A 19343-nucleotide genomic window follows, 5' to 3' on the forward strand; every position below is an offset into this window, starting at 1 on the left:
GTGTTTGTTGGCAAGACATGAGTCTGGCCATTTGAGGTTGTTGCGAAACTCTTTTAGTGATGTGTGAAGCCATGAACCACGCAATCTTTGGCACAGCTATTTATTCCAGCACCACTCATTTCTAAATCTAAATAGATATAAACACGCTGTGAACACAGTGTTGGTGGATGTTTTTGAGGCTTGCCTCATAAAAAAAATGACTCTTTGCTTATGTAAGTATATCATATTCCTATATTTCATCAAAGGATGGTCCCAGACGCATCGACAGAGATGCGTCCATAGTTGCTGGAATACGAAGCCAGTTGCATGGAGTTTGATTTATTTGTTTGATTTGTTTATTTTCTAGCATATCCTTTCAGTGTGTGAAGAAGTTGGGTCATTGATGTGTGAAATAAATGATCTGGACTCCTATAGCTTTGGCTGTGCATCTGTCACATTGACTGCGAAAGGAAAGAAGGGAAGGAACAACAATAGGAAGAGAAATGAGTTTTGTGGGTTTGTCAGAACTTGCTATGCCAGCGTGTTGCTACATGAACTTAATTATTGGAATGGTTTAGTAAATCACCATGACTTTGTATTCATTCCTCACCTAAAGCTGAAGTGAAGGGCAGATTTAGAGCTGGCAGTCTTCCAGTGTTCTTCTCCGTCTCTCAGGTTCCCTACATCAAAGGAAGAGCACATGCAGATCTCCAATACTGGAATATTTATGAAACCCAGACTAATCCCTCCTGTTGCGAACGCCATTTCGGAGGTGGGACTAGATGTTTTAGGAGGATTGGGACATGGCGTAGTACTTCCCTAGCTATTCATAGAGCAATCTGTACTCGGGGCAGAAAATGCACTAGCTAGCTTTTTAGGCAGTGGTCAGAGGTAAATTTGTTACTGTAAAATGTAATGTCATAAGAAATCCTCCTGTGTGCAACAGAAAAGCCTTGCCTGATGAAAATCTTTCTCATGAGCATCAGCATTTCATTATGAACCGGACAAGAGGTCATGTACATGCAAACTTGTGCACATTTCCACCCTCTCTAAAATATACAGTATGCATTATAGAATGAAGGTGTCATTTTTGAATTACTCTATCTGTCTGTCTGTCTGTCTGTCTGTCTGGCTCTCTCTATCCATCCATCCATCCATCCATCCATCCATCCCTCCCTCCCTACCTACCTACCTACCCACCTACCTATATGATATCTATCATATAAATCAATAGTTTAATCCTTTAAGTTTTACTTTAATATAACTTTCCATTACATTGCATTGTTTTTAATTTAGTGTCTGTCTTTGCGTCTGACTTAGGCGTCATGTTGCTGCAAGCTTTTTTATGTTAACCTGGGACTTGAAACAAGCCTTGCTTATCTTGTTAGCTGCAGCTCGGTGTTGTTATTCCCAAAAAGCAAGAATCTTATATTAGCTTTTGGTGGAAAAACTACAAAAGGTAGGGCTTCGCTTTTCTGCAGGGACCCGTCTCAGATAACAGCTTTTGTTGTTGTTCAGAGAATGGATGTGTATTTATTTGGTCGTAATATACTCGTTCTCGTGTTTTTCCAAACACAAATGACTTCATCTTTGTTTAAGGGAAAAGAGCAGCTTGGACACTTTGTAAAATATCTCCTTTTGTGTTCTACCGAAGAGTGCTGAGGTGGCAGGCATATCAATATGTACAGCTTTTGCTCAGAATATGGACAACAGCCTTCATTTTATGGTCGGAAACTGTGATGCTTCTTTTACGATAACCATTTCCTTATATGAGAGCGATATAAAGTGTTTAAATTTGAGATGTTTTATGGCGGGATGTTGTTTTGAAGGCAGGCTTGAAGTGTCAAAGAGACAGTTTGATCATAAAAGTAACACTTAAATCTCTGCAATAAACCAAATTGTGCTTAATCCAAGTCATTCTGTGGTCGTCTGCGGTGGCTTTTCGCTCTCGCAAATGTTTATTATAGAAAACTGTCACGCATATTTAATGAATCCTTAAGGAATGCTTGTTTACAAAATTGTTTTATGTGTGCTTTCCAGAAAGCTTTATGAATCTGTTATGATATGATGACTAAAGAGGGCCACAGGAAGATGTGTCTACATTTGGTACTTGTTCTTTAGACTTCTCTTTGACTCATTACTGGTCATTTAGAAAGTGCACAATCAGTTGACCTATCAATTAGTCAATGTGTCAGTTAATCACAGGGGTAAACCCAGAGCACACTTTCAGATCGGTCTAGTCTATCACCGTCCGCCAACTCCCCCTACAAATTTCGATTCCTCCATGTCTTTAACATTTTCGATTCAAGCGCAGTTTAAGCTGCAGAATCTCTTCAGCATTTAAAGAAATGCTGATATGTGCTAATAGAACTGTGAAAAAAAACATCCTGTCGGCTGATAATTGGATGTGACTTGCCCTCATGTTGTTTCAAACCTGTTTGATTTTCTCATATGCAACACAAAAAATGTTCTGAAGACTGTTCATGCTGCTCTTGTGTAAATACTGAACATGGGTACCGAGGCGGTCAAGCTCCAAAAATGACCAAAATATAGCTAAATCTGTATGATTTTTGCGCAGCGTTTCAAATCGATAGTTCACCCAAAAAATGTTAATTGATTATCATGATTTACCTACCCTTAAGTTTTCTTTGGATAAATTTATTGTCCATCCAGTGGAAGTCAAAGATAAAAAAAACTATTATTATTTAATAATTAAGCAAACATAAGGATTCATAAATAGGCATTAATAATTAATTATTCACTATTAATACTAGTGAAAATGTAGTGTAGTAAAATAATAGTATATCTACGTATAATATTAGTAGGCTATGTGTAGTTGTCTCTGTGTGTGTGTGTGTGTATATATATATATATATAATTTAATTTTAATAATTTTAATTTTATTTATTTATTTGTTTATTTATTCATTTATTTATTTCAAGTCAGTGGTCCCCAAAACTCACTAACATTCTTCAGAATATATAATTATTTTATTCTTTATAATATTCTTTTTTTTTCTGAATACAGAAATACAAATCATATTGGAAATGTATTATAATATTTCATTTATATACAGTATTTATTTATTTTGAATTTGAATGAGCTTTTTTTATATAGCCAGTTTTAATTTTAAATTTTAATATTTTTTTTCAATGTATTTATATATTTATTTATTTAGCTATGTTATTTTTAGTCATTTTAGCACTTCATTTTATTTTTTGTTTTCCTTTTAGTTTAAGTTTTTCATATAATACTTATTATTTTTATTTTAATTAAACTTTAATGAGCAAAAATAATTTGTAATATTTTTAGTTTTAAATTAACAATAACAGCACTGCTTGACAGTCACGTTATACTATATAGTCACTATAACATTCTTTAAAATGTCTCCTATTTTGCTTCACAAAAGAAAGTAAGATTTAAAACAACACGAGTTTGAGTAAATGATGACAGAATTTACACACAAGACCCACCCTCTCAATCTTACACAGCTCAAAGAGCCCCGGTTCAACTACATATAAATATAATTTATTAAACTGAAGCATGGTAACCAATCGAGATGCGCAATGAAGTATCTCAGTGCAGGATGCGGTCTGTTTTTCACATAAATGCACCCACATATGCCCACTCATACATTCACAGATCAAGTGTAGACGGTCGACATGTTCAAACCAGATATGCACATTGTTAAATTTCTATGGCTGATGTAAATCTGTGCAAGCCGAGCTCAGAAAACCTAATGCTAGCAACAGATGGAGGACGGCTCGTAATTTCCCGGGCACAGCTATCGGAGATGTGTGTCGTGCAGCTGCTTACCGTGGTGTCAAGAAAAACAGCATCTGGGTGTGTGTATGTGGGAGCGAATGAGTGATCGAGAGAGAAATAGAGAGAGAAGCGCCTGAGCCACTGAATGATTGAACTGACAGTATCCAGAGCATGACACAGTGGCAAATCCCAGAAGTTTTAAATCATTTGCAGTTAAGTGCCAGAGATAAATAAGCGATTAAGACTTCTTTAGGTGTGTCGCGAAATGGCCTACCCAGCTCAATCCTCTGGTCGTCAGGTGCCAAGCGCCACTTCCTGTCAACGGACGGGAGGGGAGACCTCTGGGAACCACATTTCCGCAACCGCAAACTACAAGTGCGTGAATTTGCATAGCTGACAAGCCAAAAGCTCCAGGGAATGTGGCAGCCCTCTCTTCAATTAAACGCTTTCTCATTAGCTTAGGTGTAATTGCATTGTGGGTAATTTAAACTAGTCATAAATCGTGAGACGGAACATGATTTGGGAGCACCAGACAATGAGTAATGGTGAGCTCCTGTCAGTGTCACAAAGAGTTTTTTTTATTTATTTATTTTTTACATTTTTTCGTAAAGTTACAGTTGACATTGTTTACAACATTTGCCACACTCTAAAAAATAAATAAATAAATTAATAATTATTGGCAAACAAAAAAAGTTTTCTTTATTCTTCTATGTATTACTTTTATATATTCCTATAGTATATGTACTGTTCTTCTGTCTTTTTTGTCCATTAGTGCACTACTACTTCTCTTTTTTATCGTTCTTCGTTGATGTTTGTTTACAGTTTATGATTCTGTTTACTGTGAATGAGGTCCTGGTACAGTATATCCACATATGTCTCAAGGCCACATGAGCCAGCTGAAGACAGATGCTGGTGAGGCAGAAGCCTCCTGCTGTTCATCTAAAGCCTTCCATCACTGACACTGGAAAACACTTTCCTGCAGCCAAGAGGGTCCTTCAAACCGAAGGGCTTCCAGAACCACATTTCACAGTACAACACTGATTAGAAAAAACAGATTTTCCTGGCAAACCGGTCTCTCCCCGAAGTACAAAAGTTGATTAGCTATTTGTAAACATGTGCATGCTTTGAACATCACCATTACAAGACGTTCAGCATATATAATTATCACTGAATGAAACAAGAAATTGTCTTTTTTTTGTGCATTTTTTTTTGAAAGGTCTGAAAATCTCTATGGATGTTTCTGTCCGGGCTAATTTTTGGTTTTGTTTGGTATATGACAAATTCTGTCTGAACAGCCAATGTGGGCTTAATTACTCGGCTGGATCCTGATGTTCTCAGAATGCAAATTGCCAGTATTTGATATGGGTAGCTTATGGAAATGAAGAGAGGCGAGATGATGGTGTTATGCTTCTGATAAGTGGCTTTGAATGGGAAATGACCATCTTTATTTGCCATTGTCTACTCAAGCAAAGCATGGTTTGTTCGCAGATGGTGCTTTGCTTTGCTTTGATTTTTTTTACCAACAATTTTTTTTTTTATTTTTTTATTTTGAAGACCAACATAAACTCTCTTAAGAATAACGTTCTTTATTGGCATTAGTGGCTGCATGATTAGCCTTTAACTGCCTTTCCATTGCACAAAACTGCTTTATAGTGGAACATGGTTCTTCAGATTATTCAAATATTCTTTACACTTAGAAAAAAAAAATGTTTATTAAAATGTTCTCAAAATGGTCCTTCTATGGCATCGCTATGAAGCCCTCCTTTTGAAGTCTTTATTTTTTAAGCGTGTGTTTGTAATATTTATACCTGCATTGACATGAAAGGATAAACATTTTAATGTGATGCACAGAGCTCAAAGCTTTAATTTCGTCTGCTCGTCGGCAAGCCCTTATTGTCTTCTGAGCGGCTGTGTTTATCAGTGTTTAGCAGCGGATGCCCAAAGTGTTTGAGCTGGGGAAACTTCTAGAAACATAGTTATGGCATTGGTGAAACTTCTGAAAACATTTATTAATCAGAGTCTATGTTGTAATGGGTGCTAATTCACAAAACGATGATGCCAGCTGGCTCTTGTCACAGCTGCTCTGAAGAGGTCTAGTTATTTCTGTCAACCATTGGCTTCAGGATTGGACTGCTTCATTAAAAATCATGAATGCTGTCTATTTTTGTTCTTTGGGCTCTATAATTTTTTTTATTTATTTTTTTTGGGCTTTGTCAAATGTGCTATTTAAGTTGGAGCCATGGCCTTGTGGTTAGTTCATGGGTTATGTGGGAAATTTGGGTTTGAACATATCCAGTCACTTGTCTACTGTGTGTTTGTCCAGTAAAAATGCACGATATTTTAGTATTATATCAGCCAATGTTAGAGTTTAATTTAATTTTATTTAATTTTATTTTATGTAGATATTGTACATTTAATTCTGCATTCCTATTTCTCCTATTTAACAACACTGTTTTTTTTTATATAAAAATATATATAATTTATTTAATACTGTACATTAATGATGTTGTGGTAGGTTATGCTAAATTTACTTGTAGCATTTAATAATTTATTTTATGTTTTTTGCATTTTATTTTTAATTTTGTTTTAGACAAAGTAGTAGATCAATTTAATATCAGCCAATTATCATTCATTGCCGTAACATAATTATTATTGGCTTATTGGTTAGGGTTTTTGATATTGGTGCATTTCTAATCTTTATCATGCTCTTGTTTTTAATTTATTACAGCATCTTTCTCTTTTCTACAGGCAAGTGGGAATTTGTAGATGAATATCGTCTAATTTTATGTTCTGAATTTGTTTCACAGACACATTGAGAACTGGTCGGGCTTGCAGACTTTGAGGGACGTTGACATGGAGTTGTACACTGGGCTTCAGAGACTGTAAGTACCACATCACTACAAAATCTCGCTTAAGAAAATACTGATAACAAGCAAATCAATGTAGGTCCAATCCCAGTGTGCCACCACACTTAAAAAAAGAAACATAAATCGCCAAAGATAGCTTTTTGATCTGACATCTACAGATGGCATTTCTAGCAATGACACGCTAGCATGGGCGACTTTCACAGTGGCATCCAAATGCTTTTTCTTGCCAGACCCACATAAAAAGTGTCTCCCCAAGGCCTGCTTTAAAATGATCAAATAATGCTGCTGAAGTAGCCAGAAAATTTAATTATATCCCCTAACACCCTCCATCTGGCCAAGCCTGGCTTTACCTCATTCAGTCTGCTGCCGTCATGCAGGTATCTTTACTTGGCTCTTCATTAGTAGGACTTCCTCCCTCACAAGAGCCCCTCAGACCTCCTCTTCCTACCTATTACAACTCTACTGGTTAAAGGAGACCAGAAGCAATGATTAGTAAGGTTCTCATTAGTGGTTAACTCTCTTCTTTCACAAGGTGATGTGGCAGAACCTGGTCACGGTCTTTTCTCTGGAGGGAATTTCTGAGCTTGGAAGATTCGGAATTTTTTTCCGAGTAAATGTGTGGTTACTCTAAGCTTTTAGCATGTGAAATTATGATATGATTCCACAGTCTAGGGTTTCTGTTTTTAAGAAGTCACAAATAATTAAACGTTTTAAAATGCAAAAGTAACTGCTCCCAGAACACAACAAATCATGTAGGTTTGACATTTGAGTTCAGAGTATTGAGGCAAGAATCAGTGCAAGACATTTCAGATGCTGTATTGTATAAAAAAATGTTCTTCGGTTAAATTTGCAGCCCTATATTCACCAAACTTTTGGTATTTAAACATCTGTACATACACTTGCGTTCCTGCTCTTTCCATTTTATAACACAAAGGTGAATTAATTAAACACTTAGCACACTATTTTAGTGTAAAAACTTTATTATTCACCAAACATCTACAATTTAGTTTTACCAAGCTGGTGTTTTTAAATGGTCATTTAATATTTTATTGCTAATTTAGTTTATTCTTAAATTGAGTGATATTTGTGATGTTTTTTTAAATGGGATAGTTTACCTGAATTTGAAATAAAAAACAAATGTCAACAAAATAACGATGAATAAATGGATCCTGATCTCATGATAAGATGCAAAAATACGTTGCGGCCATGTATTTTTTTGTGACACATTCGATGTGAAATGTCCACAGAGTGAGCTAAAAGAATTTTCATCCAAACCCTCCCCCTGACCTAACAGGTAAAAGTACATATGGTACATTTTATGCAACATTGGTTTTGTATTGGTTTTGTCACCGCAGTTCTGAATTGAAATGTCCATTGAGTAGCGCTTTAACTCTAATGCGCCATGATATTTTAAAATAACATACCATCTGCACGTCACTTAAATCTACCCAATATTATGAACAAAAGTGAATGTGACGTAAAAAGGCAATTCCAAGCATTCCGTTTTAGTTTTTATTTTTTTTATACATTTTTTTTTTATCTCTCACACTTTCATCATGAGTCATGTTTTTCACTGGATTCATACTCAAGGATTATGCATCCTAAGTCCAATTCAATGCTGGCTGAGCTAGTGAGCAAGCTTGTTACATCCGTAAAACAAAATATATGGAGCTGTAATCATAAACAATCATAATAATCATGTGTATGAAAACAATAGTAAGTGCTCACTGTTTTACCTCCTTTAGTGTTCATTTCTGTTGGAAACGGCAGTGATATGTAATTATTGCTGCTACGTATTTAGCATTTTGCAAAAAAAGTTAGGTACGTTTTTGTCATGAGATCAGGTATAGATGATGACAGAAATTAAATTTTGGGGTGAACTGTCCCTTTAAAGGCTACCAAGAATGATACCTCAAACAATAATGTTCTGTTTATTATAAGCATGCTACAATTTTGTCATCTTCCGTAACACTTTAGAATAGGGGCCAATTCTCACTATTAACTAGTTGCTTATAGGCTTACCTATTATTAACATATTGGTTGTTTATTAGTACTTATAAAGCACATATTCTGCATGACCATATTCTACATCCAATGACCAATACATAAACTTAACAACTACCTTACTAACTACTTATAAGCAGCAAATTGGGAATTTATTGAGGTAAAAGTTGTAGTCAATGGTTTGTTAATAGCGAGAAAGACTCAGTTACGCATGGTAACCCTCGTTCTCTGAAGGAGGGAACGGAGATATTACATCGGTGACCGACAAATTGGGATGTCGCTTCGATAGACCAATCTACTTAGAGTGTTAACTAAATGAGTCAATGCATATTGGCAAGCAATTATTGCATCCAGCTGCCACTGATCACAGCATGAGTATAAGGCAGCAGGTGCAATGCATACCAGGTTTTCGCTGAGGACCCGAGTGGTGACCCAGCTGCTCAGCGGTGGTACAGCAACCGTGGCGATGCTATGTGATGTCTCCGATGGTACCATACAATAACCCTTTGAGTTGGTCACTCTCGACATCACATCAGTGACTGACGAATCGGGATCTTTATCAAAGTGCCATGTGTGCTGCCTCTTCTAGTGCCCTGTGCAAGCTGCCTGCACCCCTATTTGGTGTAGGCCATGGATCAGAACAAGTAGTTCCACTTACCATTGTCAAAGCACTACTTCACTGGGTGAGACTGGAAAACACTGGGAAAACGTACCCGTTCCACTTGGAACAGGGATGCTGCAGAAGCCCCATTCTTCCTGAAGGAGTTTTTGAAAGCAAATACACTTAAAGTGTCCGTTTAGTTGTACATGTAGAAATCTGAGGTTCCCTGAGGGGTTTGCCACTGCTGTGATCCTCAAAACCAGCTGTGCCACTGCCTGAAATAGTTCTCCCCTGTTGGCCACCAGGACGAGCCTTAGATTGCTGCAATGGAGCTCTGCCCCCCTTGAGTCTGGCCCGCAGCTCCGAGACGGTCATTTTCCCATGATGGAAACATGACTCATCCGCCAACGCCTCCTCAGCGTGTTTGCCCAGACACGTGAGGCAGTGATCGTGACCATCACCCAGTGCCAGGTAATGAATGCATCCAGAAACGCATGGGTGAAAAGATCCATGGTCTTTACAAATATTTTTGGAGAAATTGTTCTTTTGGGGGAATGCTCTTATGTGCTGAGGCGCACAGGGGAATGGCTGCTTGCAGCACAAGAGCGGGTAGTGCAGCCTGAAGTGCCCAACCCACACAGCACAGGAACGACCACCGCTGTAGCGCTATACCACCAACACCAATAGCTTCAAAGAGTGTGTTGAATTCATAGCTCACTGAAGACACTTGGATGGAGCAGAACGATTTTGTCGCTTGGCTCCAAAGCTAGAGGTGGTATGATATGCACCTGCTGCCTTATTATACTCATGCTATGATGCAATTATTGCATGCCAATGTGCATTGGCTAATTTACACTCGAAGTAGATTGGTCTATCGAAGCGATATCCCAATTTGTCGGTCACCGACGTCGAGCGTGACCGACTGAAAGGGAACTGGGCCTTTAAAGTAAAGTGTGACCTAAGTTTTAAATCTCACCAAAGTCTGTTGAATTCTGATTGGCTTCCAGGTTTTTCCTTGTTCATCAGCTGGGAAAAAAATAATTTAGTAAGTTATTCCATCGATAACGTTCTGTTTTTCAATATATTTAGTTTGGATTCTAGTGGATATAGTCTCAATTCTTAAATAATTTGAAAGATTATTGAAACTTTATAGCTAACGTTATAGTAATCGTCTTTGTTATGAACAGACCTTAAGAGACATGTTTACATTTTGTAGCGATCATGGTATCCATAATTAACCATATGCTGCAGCTCAATCAGGCCGAATGTTGCAGTCGACAGGATTTGGGTGTACATAATAAAACACTCCTATCTTCTAAAGAATTTGCTAGGCAAATTCATGTATTCAATTATCCTCCTCAGAATCAGTCTCGCCTGCTCTGAGACCTCCGTTCAGGCCACCGTTCACTATTCAGAATTGGCAGTTGGTGATTATACATGTTAAATATCATGTTCATTCAGGCTCAAGTCTCCAACCTCATGCTAAAAGAAATACTTTGATGTAATCGCTCACACAAACATCCCTAATAACAAGAGCGGAGAGTGCTTCGTGCAAATAAACATCTCACAAATGCCAATGATAAAAAAAAAATGTATTCAATATGCATAATTGATTCCAGCTGCCAGCGTAAATAACTCCGGGAGCAAGGATGCAGGCTCTTGATGATATTCTGCCCTTAATGATGTTACTTGAGGAGAGGAGGCAGACTGGAAGAGAAGATTAGATGATGTTTTTTCCCTTTTACTTCACATTTCCCCTTTTGACACTGCTGCGAGACGGCTAGGCAATTAGCAGCCTGTTTAGCCCCTAGCTGCTGTCAAATCCATTTAAAATGATGAACATGAACTGGTCTTTCACTATTTTTTACCAGCTCACCTCCTTTTAAATCTATGATTTGCACACTCAAAACCTAAAGGCTAATCAGAGCAACTTAGCGCAGCATTTGACATTAGCATAACCTAATTGTCCTTTGCCACAGGTGTATTTCTTTTCTCTGGCATTACAAGTTTTTCATCACATCTATTGCATTCGTTTTAAATATTTGTCATAAACATTTTCTTTTTGCACACATTTGAAATGCAGATTAAACAAACTTGGTGAAAAAAAGCTAGAACGAGGCATGAATTAATGATCAGATGAAGTTCATCCGCATGTTCTTTTGATTTTCAGTAAGAAAATGAATCAGCTTGAAAACTTCTTTAGAAATACAAATCTTCTTTAGAAATAGTAATAGAAATTTTTGAGAAGCTGTTAATTAAATACAGTGGGGCTCGAAAGTTTGGGCACCCTTTGCAGAATCTTTGAAAATGCGAGTAATTAAAAAATAAGAGAGATCATACTAAATGCATGTTATATTTTATTTAGTACTGTCCTGAGTAAGATATTGAACATAAAAGATATTAACATTTAGTCCACAAGACAAAAAAAAAATAAAAAAAAAATAATGCTGAATTTATTAAAATAACCTCACTCAAAAGTTTGGGAACCCTTGGTTCTTAATACTGTGTTCTGTTACCTGATGATCCTCGACTGTCTTTCTGTTTTGTGATGGTTGTGCATGAGTCCCTTGTTTATTCTGAACAGTTAAACTGAGCAGCGTTCTTCAGAAAAAACTTTAAGGTCCTGCAGATTCTTCAGTTTTCCAGCATCTTTACATATTTGAACCCTTTCAAGCAGTGACTTTATGAGGGTTCCCAAACTTTTGAGGGGGTTATTTTAATAATTTCAGCAATTTTTCAGTCTTGTGGACTAAATGTTAATGTCTTTTATGTGCAATATCTTACTCAGGACAGTACTAAATAAAAAATAACATGCATTTAGTATGATCGGTCTTATTTTTTTGAAAATTACTCATATTTTCACAGCCCAAACTTTCAAGCCCCACTGTATTTAATAATGAACTAAGTAGTGTTAAATGGTCAAAATGGTTGTTCAAAACTACTAATAAATGTTTATTTGTCTTTTCCATTCTAGGAACATTGTGAACTGCAACTTACGTACGATTCAGTCACGAGCCTTCGCCAAGAACCCCAACCTGCACTACATGTGAGTCCTGTTAATGAACCCTCTTTTGAAAGTCAATTGTTTGTTCCTCGAGATTCATACAATTAGAAATGGATCATGAAGTTGGGTTCACTCGTTCATCTACACCAGACAACAAATCTTCTTAAGTAGGCCATGTTAAGCAAATGGGGACAGTGTGTTTTCCATCTTTGGATACTCTGCACAGTATCATGGCCGCTCTTATTCGAGAGATGGTTTGTCCCTCCATGCATAATTTATGATGATAAAGTTCTCTGGCATGTGTTACTGCGCACTACCCTCAACCATTTCTCAAAAGTGAGCTTTGTGAGTAGCCCGGCAGACATATACATTGGTTTAATCTCTAAAGAGCAGCTTTGTGGAACACTTGTTAACATATCGTCTTTGTCTGTAGTCGTTTGATGGTTTAAAATAGCTTGAACGAAATGACTTCTTTCGATAATTTGCTTAACAGTTTGCAGCAACCTACGCCTCTTGAAATTCTTGGTGTTACATTGGCTCGCTCACTTCCTCATCCCGACAGTCAGCAAAGACCCTCTGTTCTGTGCTTTGAATAAACAAAGATTGTTTGCTGTAGAGCTGCCTGAGTTGTGGTGGAGAATGTGGGCAAAGAGAGAGATGATTTACTTAATGAAGGCTGGATGGGACGAGTGTGACAGGACTGTTATTTCCCAATTTCCTGCCGGCGAGCGGTGGAAAGGACATGGAATCGCAGACTGTCACCTCCACACAGTCCAGCCCAATTTGTGCTGTCCATCACAGCCTGCAAATGCACTTCTTATTTTCTTTCTGTCATAAATTGACGTGCGTGCGATATTGTGTTGGTGAGCGTTGCTGGTGAATGTCTTTTTTACAAAATGTTCAGGAACTCTTTGTGTCATGTATTTGTCACTACATGTGTCCACTGTAAGCACTATAGTAGGGTGTACGGGAACCTTTTGTCATGGCATGTTTCTGGTATAAACTGGACACTAAGCTGTCTGTTAACTTAAACTATGTGTGTAAACAGAATCTACACAATTTTGAACACATTTTTGTGAGTATTCTTATACGTTACCACTTCAACCACACTAAATTATTTTTTAATTACATTTTTTTATTGCATTCAAATCGATTAATCAGTATTACATAATTCTATTTTACATACATTTCTTAAATATGTACGTGTGTGTGTGTGTGTGTGTGTGTATACACATGTACACAGTGCACACATATACGTATTATGTAAACATTAGCTTTCATTTTGGATGCGATTAATTGTGATAATATTTGTTTTAGATCATAATTTTTTCATCATTACATTTTATTTTACAAATATATAGCGTAATTATTAAGGGAAAATTCGTTAGTTTTTGTAGAAATGAGGAACAACTAAAATACTTTTTTTTATTTTTGAGGAAATATAGGTTTATTGCAATCTTTATTTAGTTCCATTTTTGTTTTGAACGTGTATGATTTAATTTTTATTATAGTTTTTTTGTAATAGTTTAGAGTTGAAAGTCTGGGTATTTTTGTGATTGAGCAATGGTGATCAAGACAACAGATACAGGGGTGTCTTTCTCTTTTGGGCATATCCAACACTACGTTTGTGCGAGAGAGAAAGAGAGAGGAGGAGTCATTCAAGCACATACTACAGTACCATCTCTTTTTGGGCCCTTTTGTTTTGTTCTCCCATTCCATGTGGTCTTCACAGAGCACTGACTTTTATGATCGAAAAAATCCCAGAGATTTCCAGACGTGTCATTCACAACACACACGGGGTCAGGTCCCGGGAACAAAGTGGCAGTGTTATCCGTTTTCAAGTGGCAGTGTTATCCAGTAGTGTTTTGACATTTGACGTGGAAGGGAAATCATGTTATGAGCACAAAAAAAAAAAAAAAATGCATCATTGTTCTGAATCAATAAACACAAAAAACGTTATTATTTTTATCATTTTTTTGTTGATAGTTTTGTTTTATTTACATGTAAATATTAATATGCTGCCACGTGTTTTATTCATCCTACTGACACTTTCTCCCCCTGTATTCATAAATAAAAATTTACCTTTCTAATTTTTTATAACTATTTTTAAAACATCTGAAATGTTGAAAAGCTAAGCTAGTTATTACATTTTGATGAAAGATTACAATATTCTTTTTATTTTGGTACCTTATGCACAATAAAATATTATTAAATGATATGGGGTAAATTTTGAGTTTACACTGACTTGGCAGCTACTTGTTTTGGAGTTTCACCAAGCTTTGTGACCCTTGCAGTAAGAGTTTCGCTATCAAGGGACTGATTGTCTTGTTTATTCTTTGTTTTCATACTCCAACCACCAAAGGAAATTTTTTTTCAGCAGCTTTGGATTAAAGACATAGAAATCAATATAGGGGCCTATTGCTTTGGTCGACATGCTTTTTGAAGGTGGGCGTTCGCTTTCATGTGTCTACTAGCCATGTGTGGCGAAATGAAAGGTTGCCTTCTGGATTTCTACAGGAACATCTTTTTTCATTGGAATGATGAAGAGAGGACTCAATATACCCAGCAATGGTTTTCATAGGTAACTTGTAAAGGTTATTCCCATGAGCGATAGCAGAGGGGGACCAGGGAGTAACTCTCATTAAAAACTCAGTCCGCTCACTGAACCTCCTTGCAATAAAATGTCACTTTTCCTTTATATAGACGGCTTGCAAGCTGGTATATTTCATTTTTTTGTCATTTTTACCCTGAAATAGAGAATTTTGGTTGATAAGCATGTGCAAAATGATTAGAATGTGTCAAATTGTAACAGACCAAAATAAATGTTTATAAAGGTTGGAAAATATATAAATAATAATGTAAAATCTATCAAGTATAAAAAATATAAACATAAAAAACTGAATATTATAAACAAATTTAGAAGTTTTTTTTTTAAGCAAAACAACTACTGTTTTTGTTTTGTTTGTATTGAGATTTTCCTGTTTGTTTTTTTTTTTTATTTGTTTTTGTCTAAGCTTTACTTTTGTTTTGCGTTTAAATGTCACTTCATTACTTAATTTGGCAGACTACTAAGGGCACTGCACTGTAAATATTTATAAACTACAGTTCAAAAGTTTAGAATCAATAAGATGTTTTTGTTTCGCTTTGCTTTTTGTTTGTTTTGTTTAGCTTTTTTTATTTGTTTTACCTTGGCTTTTACTTTTAGTTGTAGTTCTGGTGGTGGTCTCTCTCTTTTCTCCCTCAGGCCAATTTCACTTGAATTTTGTCACTTGAACTCTGTCAGTCTCTCTTTTGGCCTCTCTCAGTCTTTCTAACTTTGTCTTTCTTTAAAACCCGACACTCATAGGCGTCCCCTTCTTTTTTCTCTTGTTCTTTTTTTTTTTCTGGCCTTGGCATGCAAACTCAGTTTTTCATCTTCTTCCATCACTCCCTCTCACTCCATCCATCTCTCTCTCTTTGTTTCTGAGATGACAATATTTATTATTCATGCCACCGTTGATGTGGTTGCTGTTTTATTCCCCTCACAACTGGAGGAACGCGCTAAAACAGCTTACATCTTTTCCTTCTCTGTGAAAGAATTCCAAAATGAGCCTTTGACTTTGTGGTTAGTCAGTCAGCCATGTCTCCCTCTCTGAAATGCGATAGGATGCTCATCAGTAAAGGAGAGAAGCGCCATTGTCTCCGCGGGCTCTGAAGGCCCCTCAGCCCCAGTGAGAGCTTTATTTGGCTTGATGAAAGTTGAGTGCGTTGAGAGAACACAATAAATCTGTTGACACCGTCTTCTTCACTCATTGAAATATGAATTGGATATTAATGATGATGCCTGTTGGTGATTTCGATGAGGTTTATAAAAAGTTGGCATCAGATCAGAAAGACTAATCACATTTCCGGGAGAAATTAGCATTTTTGCATTATTCATTTGTATCAGGTGAAATGTAAAACTTAAGGAGTTTGTCTGGTTAGACAGTCTAAAAAACATTAAATAAAGTGCATGCATCCATAATAAAACTTGCCTCACATGGCTCTGCGGAGTACATGAAAGCCTCCTGTAGATTAATTGAATGTGTTTTGGACTGTTAAACAGAACCCCCCAACTACAATAGAGTTTAGAAAAGCCGGGACAATATTTAATATAACTTTAAATGGATTTGTGTGAAAGAAGAAAGTCGTATTCACATATAATGGCTTAAGGGTGAGTAAAACACAGGCTAATTTTCATTTTTGGTCAGTTTTAAGGCTAAATATCCCTAACCACATCATGATTGCTTTCAAATGTGTTGCTTGGGTATATCACCATCTATCATGGATTGTGATTTTTAAACCTGTGCCTAGAGAAATATTAATTTTATTTATTTAATGTGTTTAGGATTTATAAAAACTTGTATCTTCTCCCATCTGTGCATCTGTCATTCTCTTTCTAATACTTTCTCAGTGTCACTGGCTGTCATCCCTCACTTTTTTAGGTAGCTACTTTCTTTCACACTCTCTCTTCAGAAACACAGGCCACAGGTTGCTGTAGTCAGAGGAGAACCAGAATATGGAAAATGTCTCAATAGTTCTTCCTGAAATACAAAGAGAGCAAGGGGTTGACTTTTGTGTAGATATCAATCATTTGGTAGACTACTAAGGCAACTACAGTTCAGAAGTTTGGGGTCAGTAAGATGTTGTTTGAAAAACATCTCTTGGGCTCAAGAATGCTGCATTTGTTTGATTTAAAATACAGTAAAACTGTATTGTCATAATGTAAAACATCTGTTTCTGTTTGAATACATTTTAAAATGTAATTTATTCCTGTGATGGCAAAGTTGCATTTTGATCCTCCAAAAATGATCCTTTAGAGGAAAAAAGAAGGATGATTTAGTTTTGAAATGAAATGCAAAAGTGCCTATTTGGTAATATCTTGGATTTTGAAAAGCCTGTTGACTTTTGCCATTTACCTAAGGTGATTTTGGATGTTTAAAAAAAACAACAACATATATTTCCTATTTAATTTGTTCCACAATGTTCGCTGATTTATACTTTATTTAAACTTTGTGTCATTTATCTATTTTATTTGACATGAAGGTGTCGTTCCTCCAAGCTTTCTTACTCGTTTTGCTAATGAACGTTCTATGTTTCTTATTTATTTGGTTATATATTATACGTTTACTTAGCCTATTTCCAGTTTTGTATATCTATTTAAATTTTATGTAAGTTATTTGTTATTTTATATTAGGCACGGTCTGCCCTATAGCATGGTGCAGTTTGTTTTGTTTTGTTAATAAAAGTTCTATGTTTTATATATAGGCTAAAGTGAGTTTGATGTTTTATTTTGTTGTTGCATTCGAGCAGTTGATGCCGAACTGCCGCTCATTCGAAGTGAAAGTAAAATGTGCAAGGTACCTTTAAGCTAATTGAAAGCAGAGGAAAGGGAGGAAAAGAGAGACAATTCAAACTAACTTAAAATGAATAATTGTATTATGACGAATTGCCGCTATTTGATAGTGAATGTTACATGCACATGACACTTTTACAAGCTATTTAAAAGCAACGGTAAGCGAGGAAAGTGGAAACGCCCCCGCTCCCATGGTAATACCGGTATTACCTGTGTTGTCAAACATTGATTAACCAAGAATTTAGTCACCATGACAACACAAATAGAGGGATAGATCAGAGCTATGTGCCCTCTATAAGCGTGCATTCTGCATGTGAATGTCGCTCTATTGTGCCATCCCAAAGAGGCACAAAATAAATTTCACCTACCTTTAAATTAATTGTTCCTTCCTGTTGGAATGACCTGCCCAACTCAATCAGAGCAGCTGAGTCCTTAGCCATCTTCAAGAATCGGCTAAAAACACATCTCTTCCATCTTTATTTGACCCTTTAACCCTCACGTGTATTGTGCTAAGCTAGCTGAGACTTGTCATAGCACTTGCCAATTTGTGGGTGGCGAAAGTCCTGCTGTGTGGTTGTAGAACACTGTAATGTCATGTGTTCATTTTTCATGAAAGTAAAAACTAGCATAAAAAAAAAAAAAAAAAATCAAAGCTGTTTCCTTTGTTCCGATTCTGTCATCAATTATGTAAATACAGTTCAGATCCTACTTTAAAGAACTGGACGTTTTTGACAGTGATGCCATAACAGTTAAAAGTTTAAAAGCTAGTTTTCAGAGTATTTTGCTCTGAACATATGAATTTAGTCATACCTTTATTCAAGGTCCATCTGAGTTTAAAATCAAGGTGATCTATAATACCTGGAGTAAAGCTCTCTTATATCATTACCATTCCTCAATAGCACTTTCTCTGGAAGTATTTATTTTGAAATGCTCAAGGTGGCTCAGTTAAATTGTTTATGTGCTTTTCTGTTTTAAACAGTTAGCTGTAAATGCCATGTGACTAACTCTGTGACAAACATGGAACTAATGTAAAGCTCAGGGCTGTCCTTAGGGGGATGCAACTGGTCTGGTTCGCGAAGAGATCAAGGGGGACTAACTAACTATACATCACAAACGACACTTAAATTAAATAATTATATATAAAGTGTAGGGGTGTAACGATACGCGTATTCGTATTGAACCGTTCGGTACGACGCTTTCGGTTCGGTACGCGGTACGCATTATGTATACCGAACGGTTCGTTGGAGTAATTAATTATATTTGAAAAAAAAAAAAAAGAGAGAGAAAGAAATATAATGATATGCGTTCAACAAGGTAGCCCAATAACCCAAACAACGTAACAGGCAACGCCCCTGACACTCCCGAAGAAGAAAAAAACACCATCTTATATGTTTATGTTAGGCTACTCAGCAGGCGCTCGCTCACTCAGTACGCGCTGAAGGCTCGTTGCAAAATAGCCAATGCGTTTAACAGACTAGAAATGAGAAGATCCTCCAATAACCAACAGGTCTGGTGTTTGGGTGCACTTTGGATTCCCTTTAAGCTATAATGGTGATGGCAAGAGAGTGGTGGATAAATAAACAACGGTATGTCGCATCTGCAACATGACAGGGTACACCAGCGGGATTACAAAAAAAAAAAAAAAAAACCAGCGGTTATATCTGGGATATATGCGTCAGTACTATCTGGGAAAAGACGAAAAAAAGGAGAAACATGCACGCAGCAAACTATCCCTGCAGCATTTAGACA

General features: G+C 36.6%; 1 protein-coding gene across 1 annotated transcript in view; it reads left to right on the forward strand.

The window, feature by feature from the left end:
- Positions 1-19343, forward strand: part of ntrk3a (neurotrophic tyrosine kinase, receptor, type 3a) — a 203515-nt gene that overhangs the window by 32869 nt on the left and 151303 nt on the right. Inside the window, exons 2-3 of the mRNA XM_026252909.1 lie at positions 6552-6626; positions 12191-12262. Coding sequence (XP_026108694.1) covers positions 6552-6626; positions 12191-12262 — 147 coding nt within the window. The remainder of the gene's footprint in view (positions 1-6551; positions 6627-12190; positions 12263-19343) is intronic.

The sequence above is a fragment of the Carassius auratus genome, unplaced genomic scaffold, assembly GCF_003368295.1.
Source record: "Carassius auratus strain Wakin unplaced genomic scaffold, ASM336829v1 scaf_tig00032278, whole genome shotgun sequence".
NCBI lineage: Eukaryota > Metazoa > Chordata > Actinopteri > Cypriniformes > Cyprinidae > Carassius > Carassius auratus.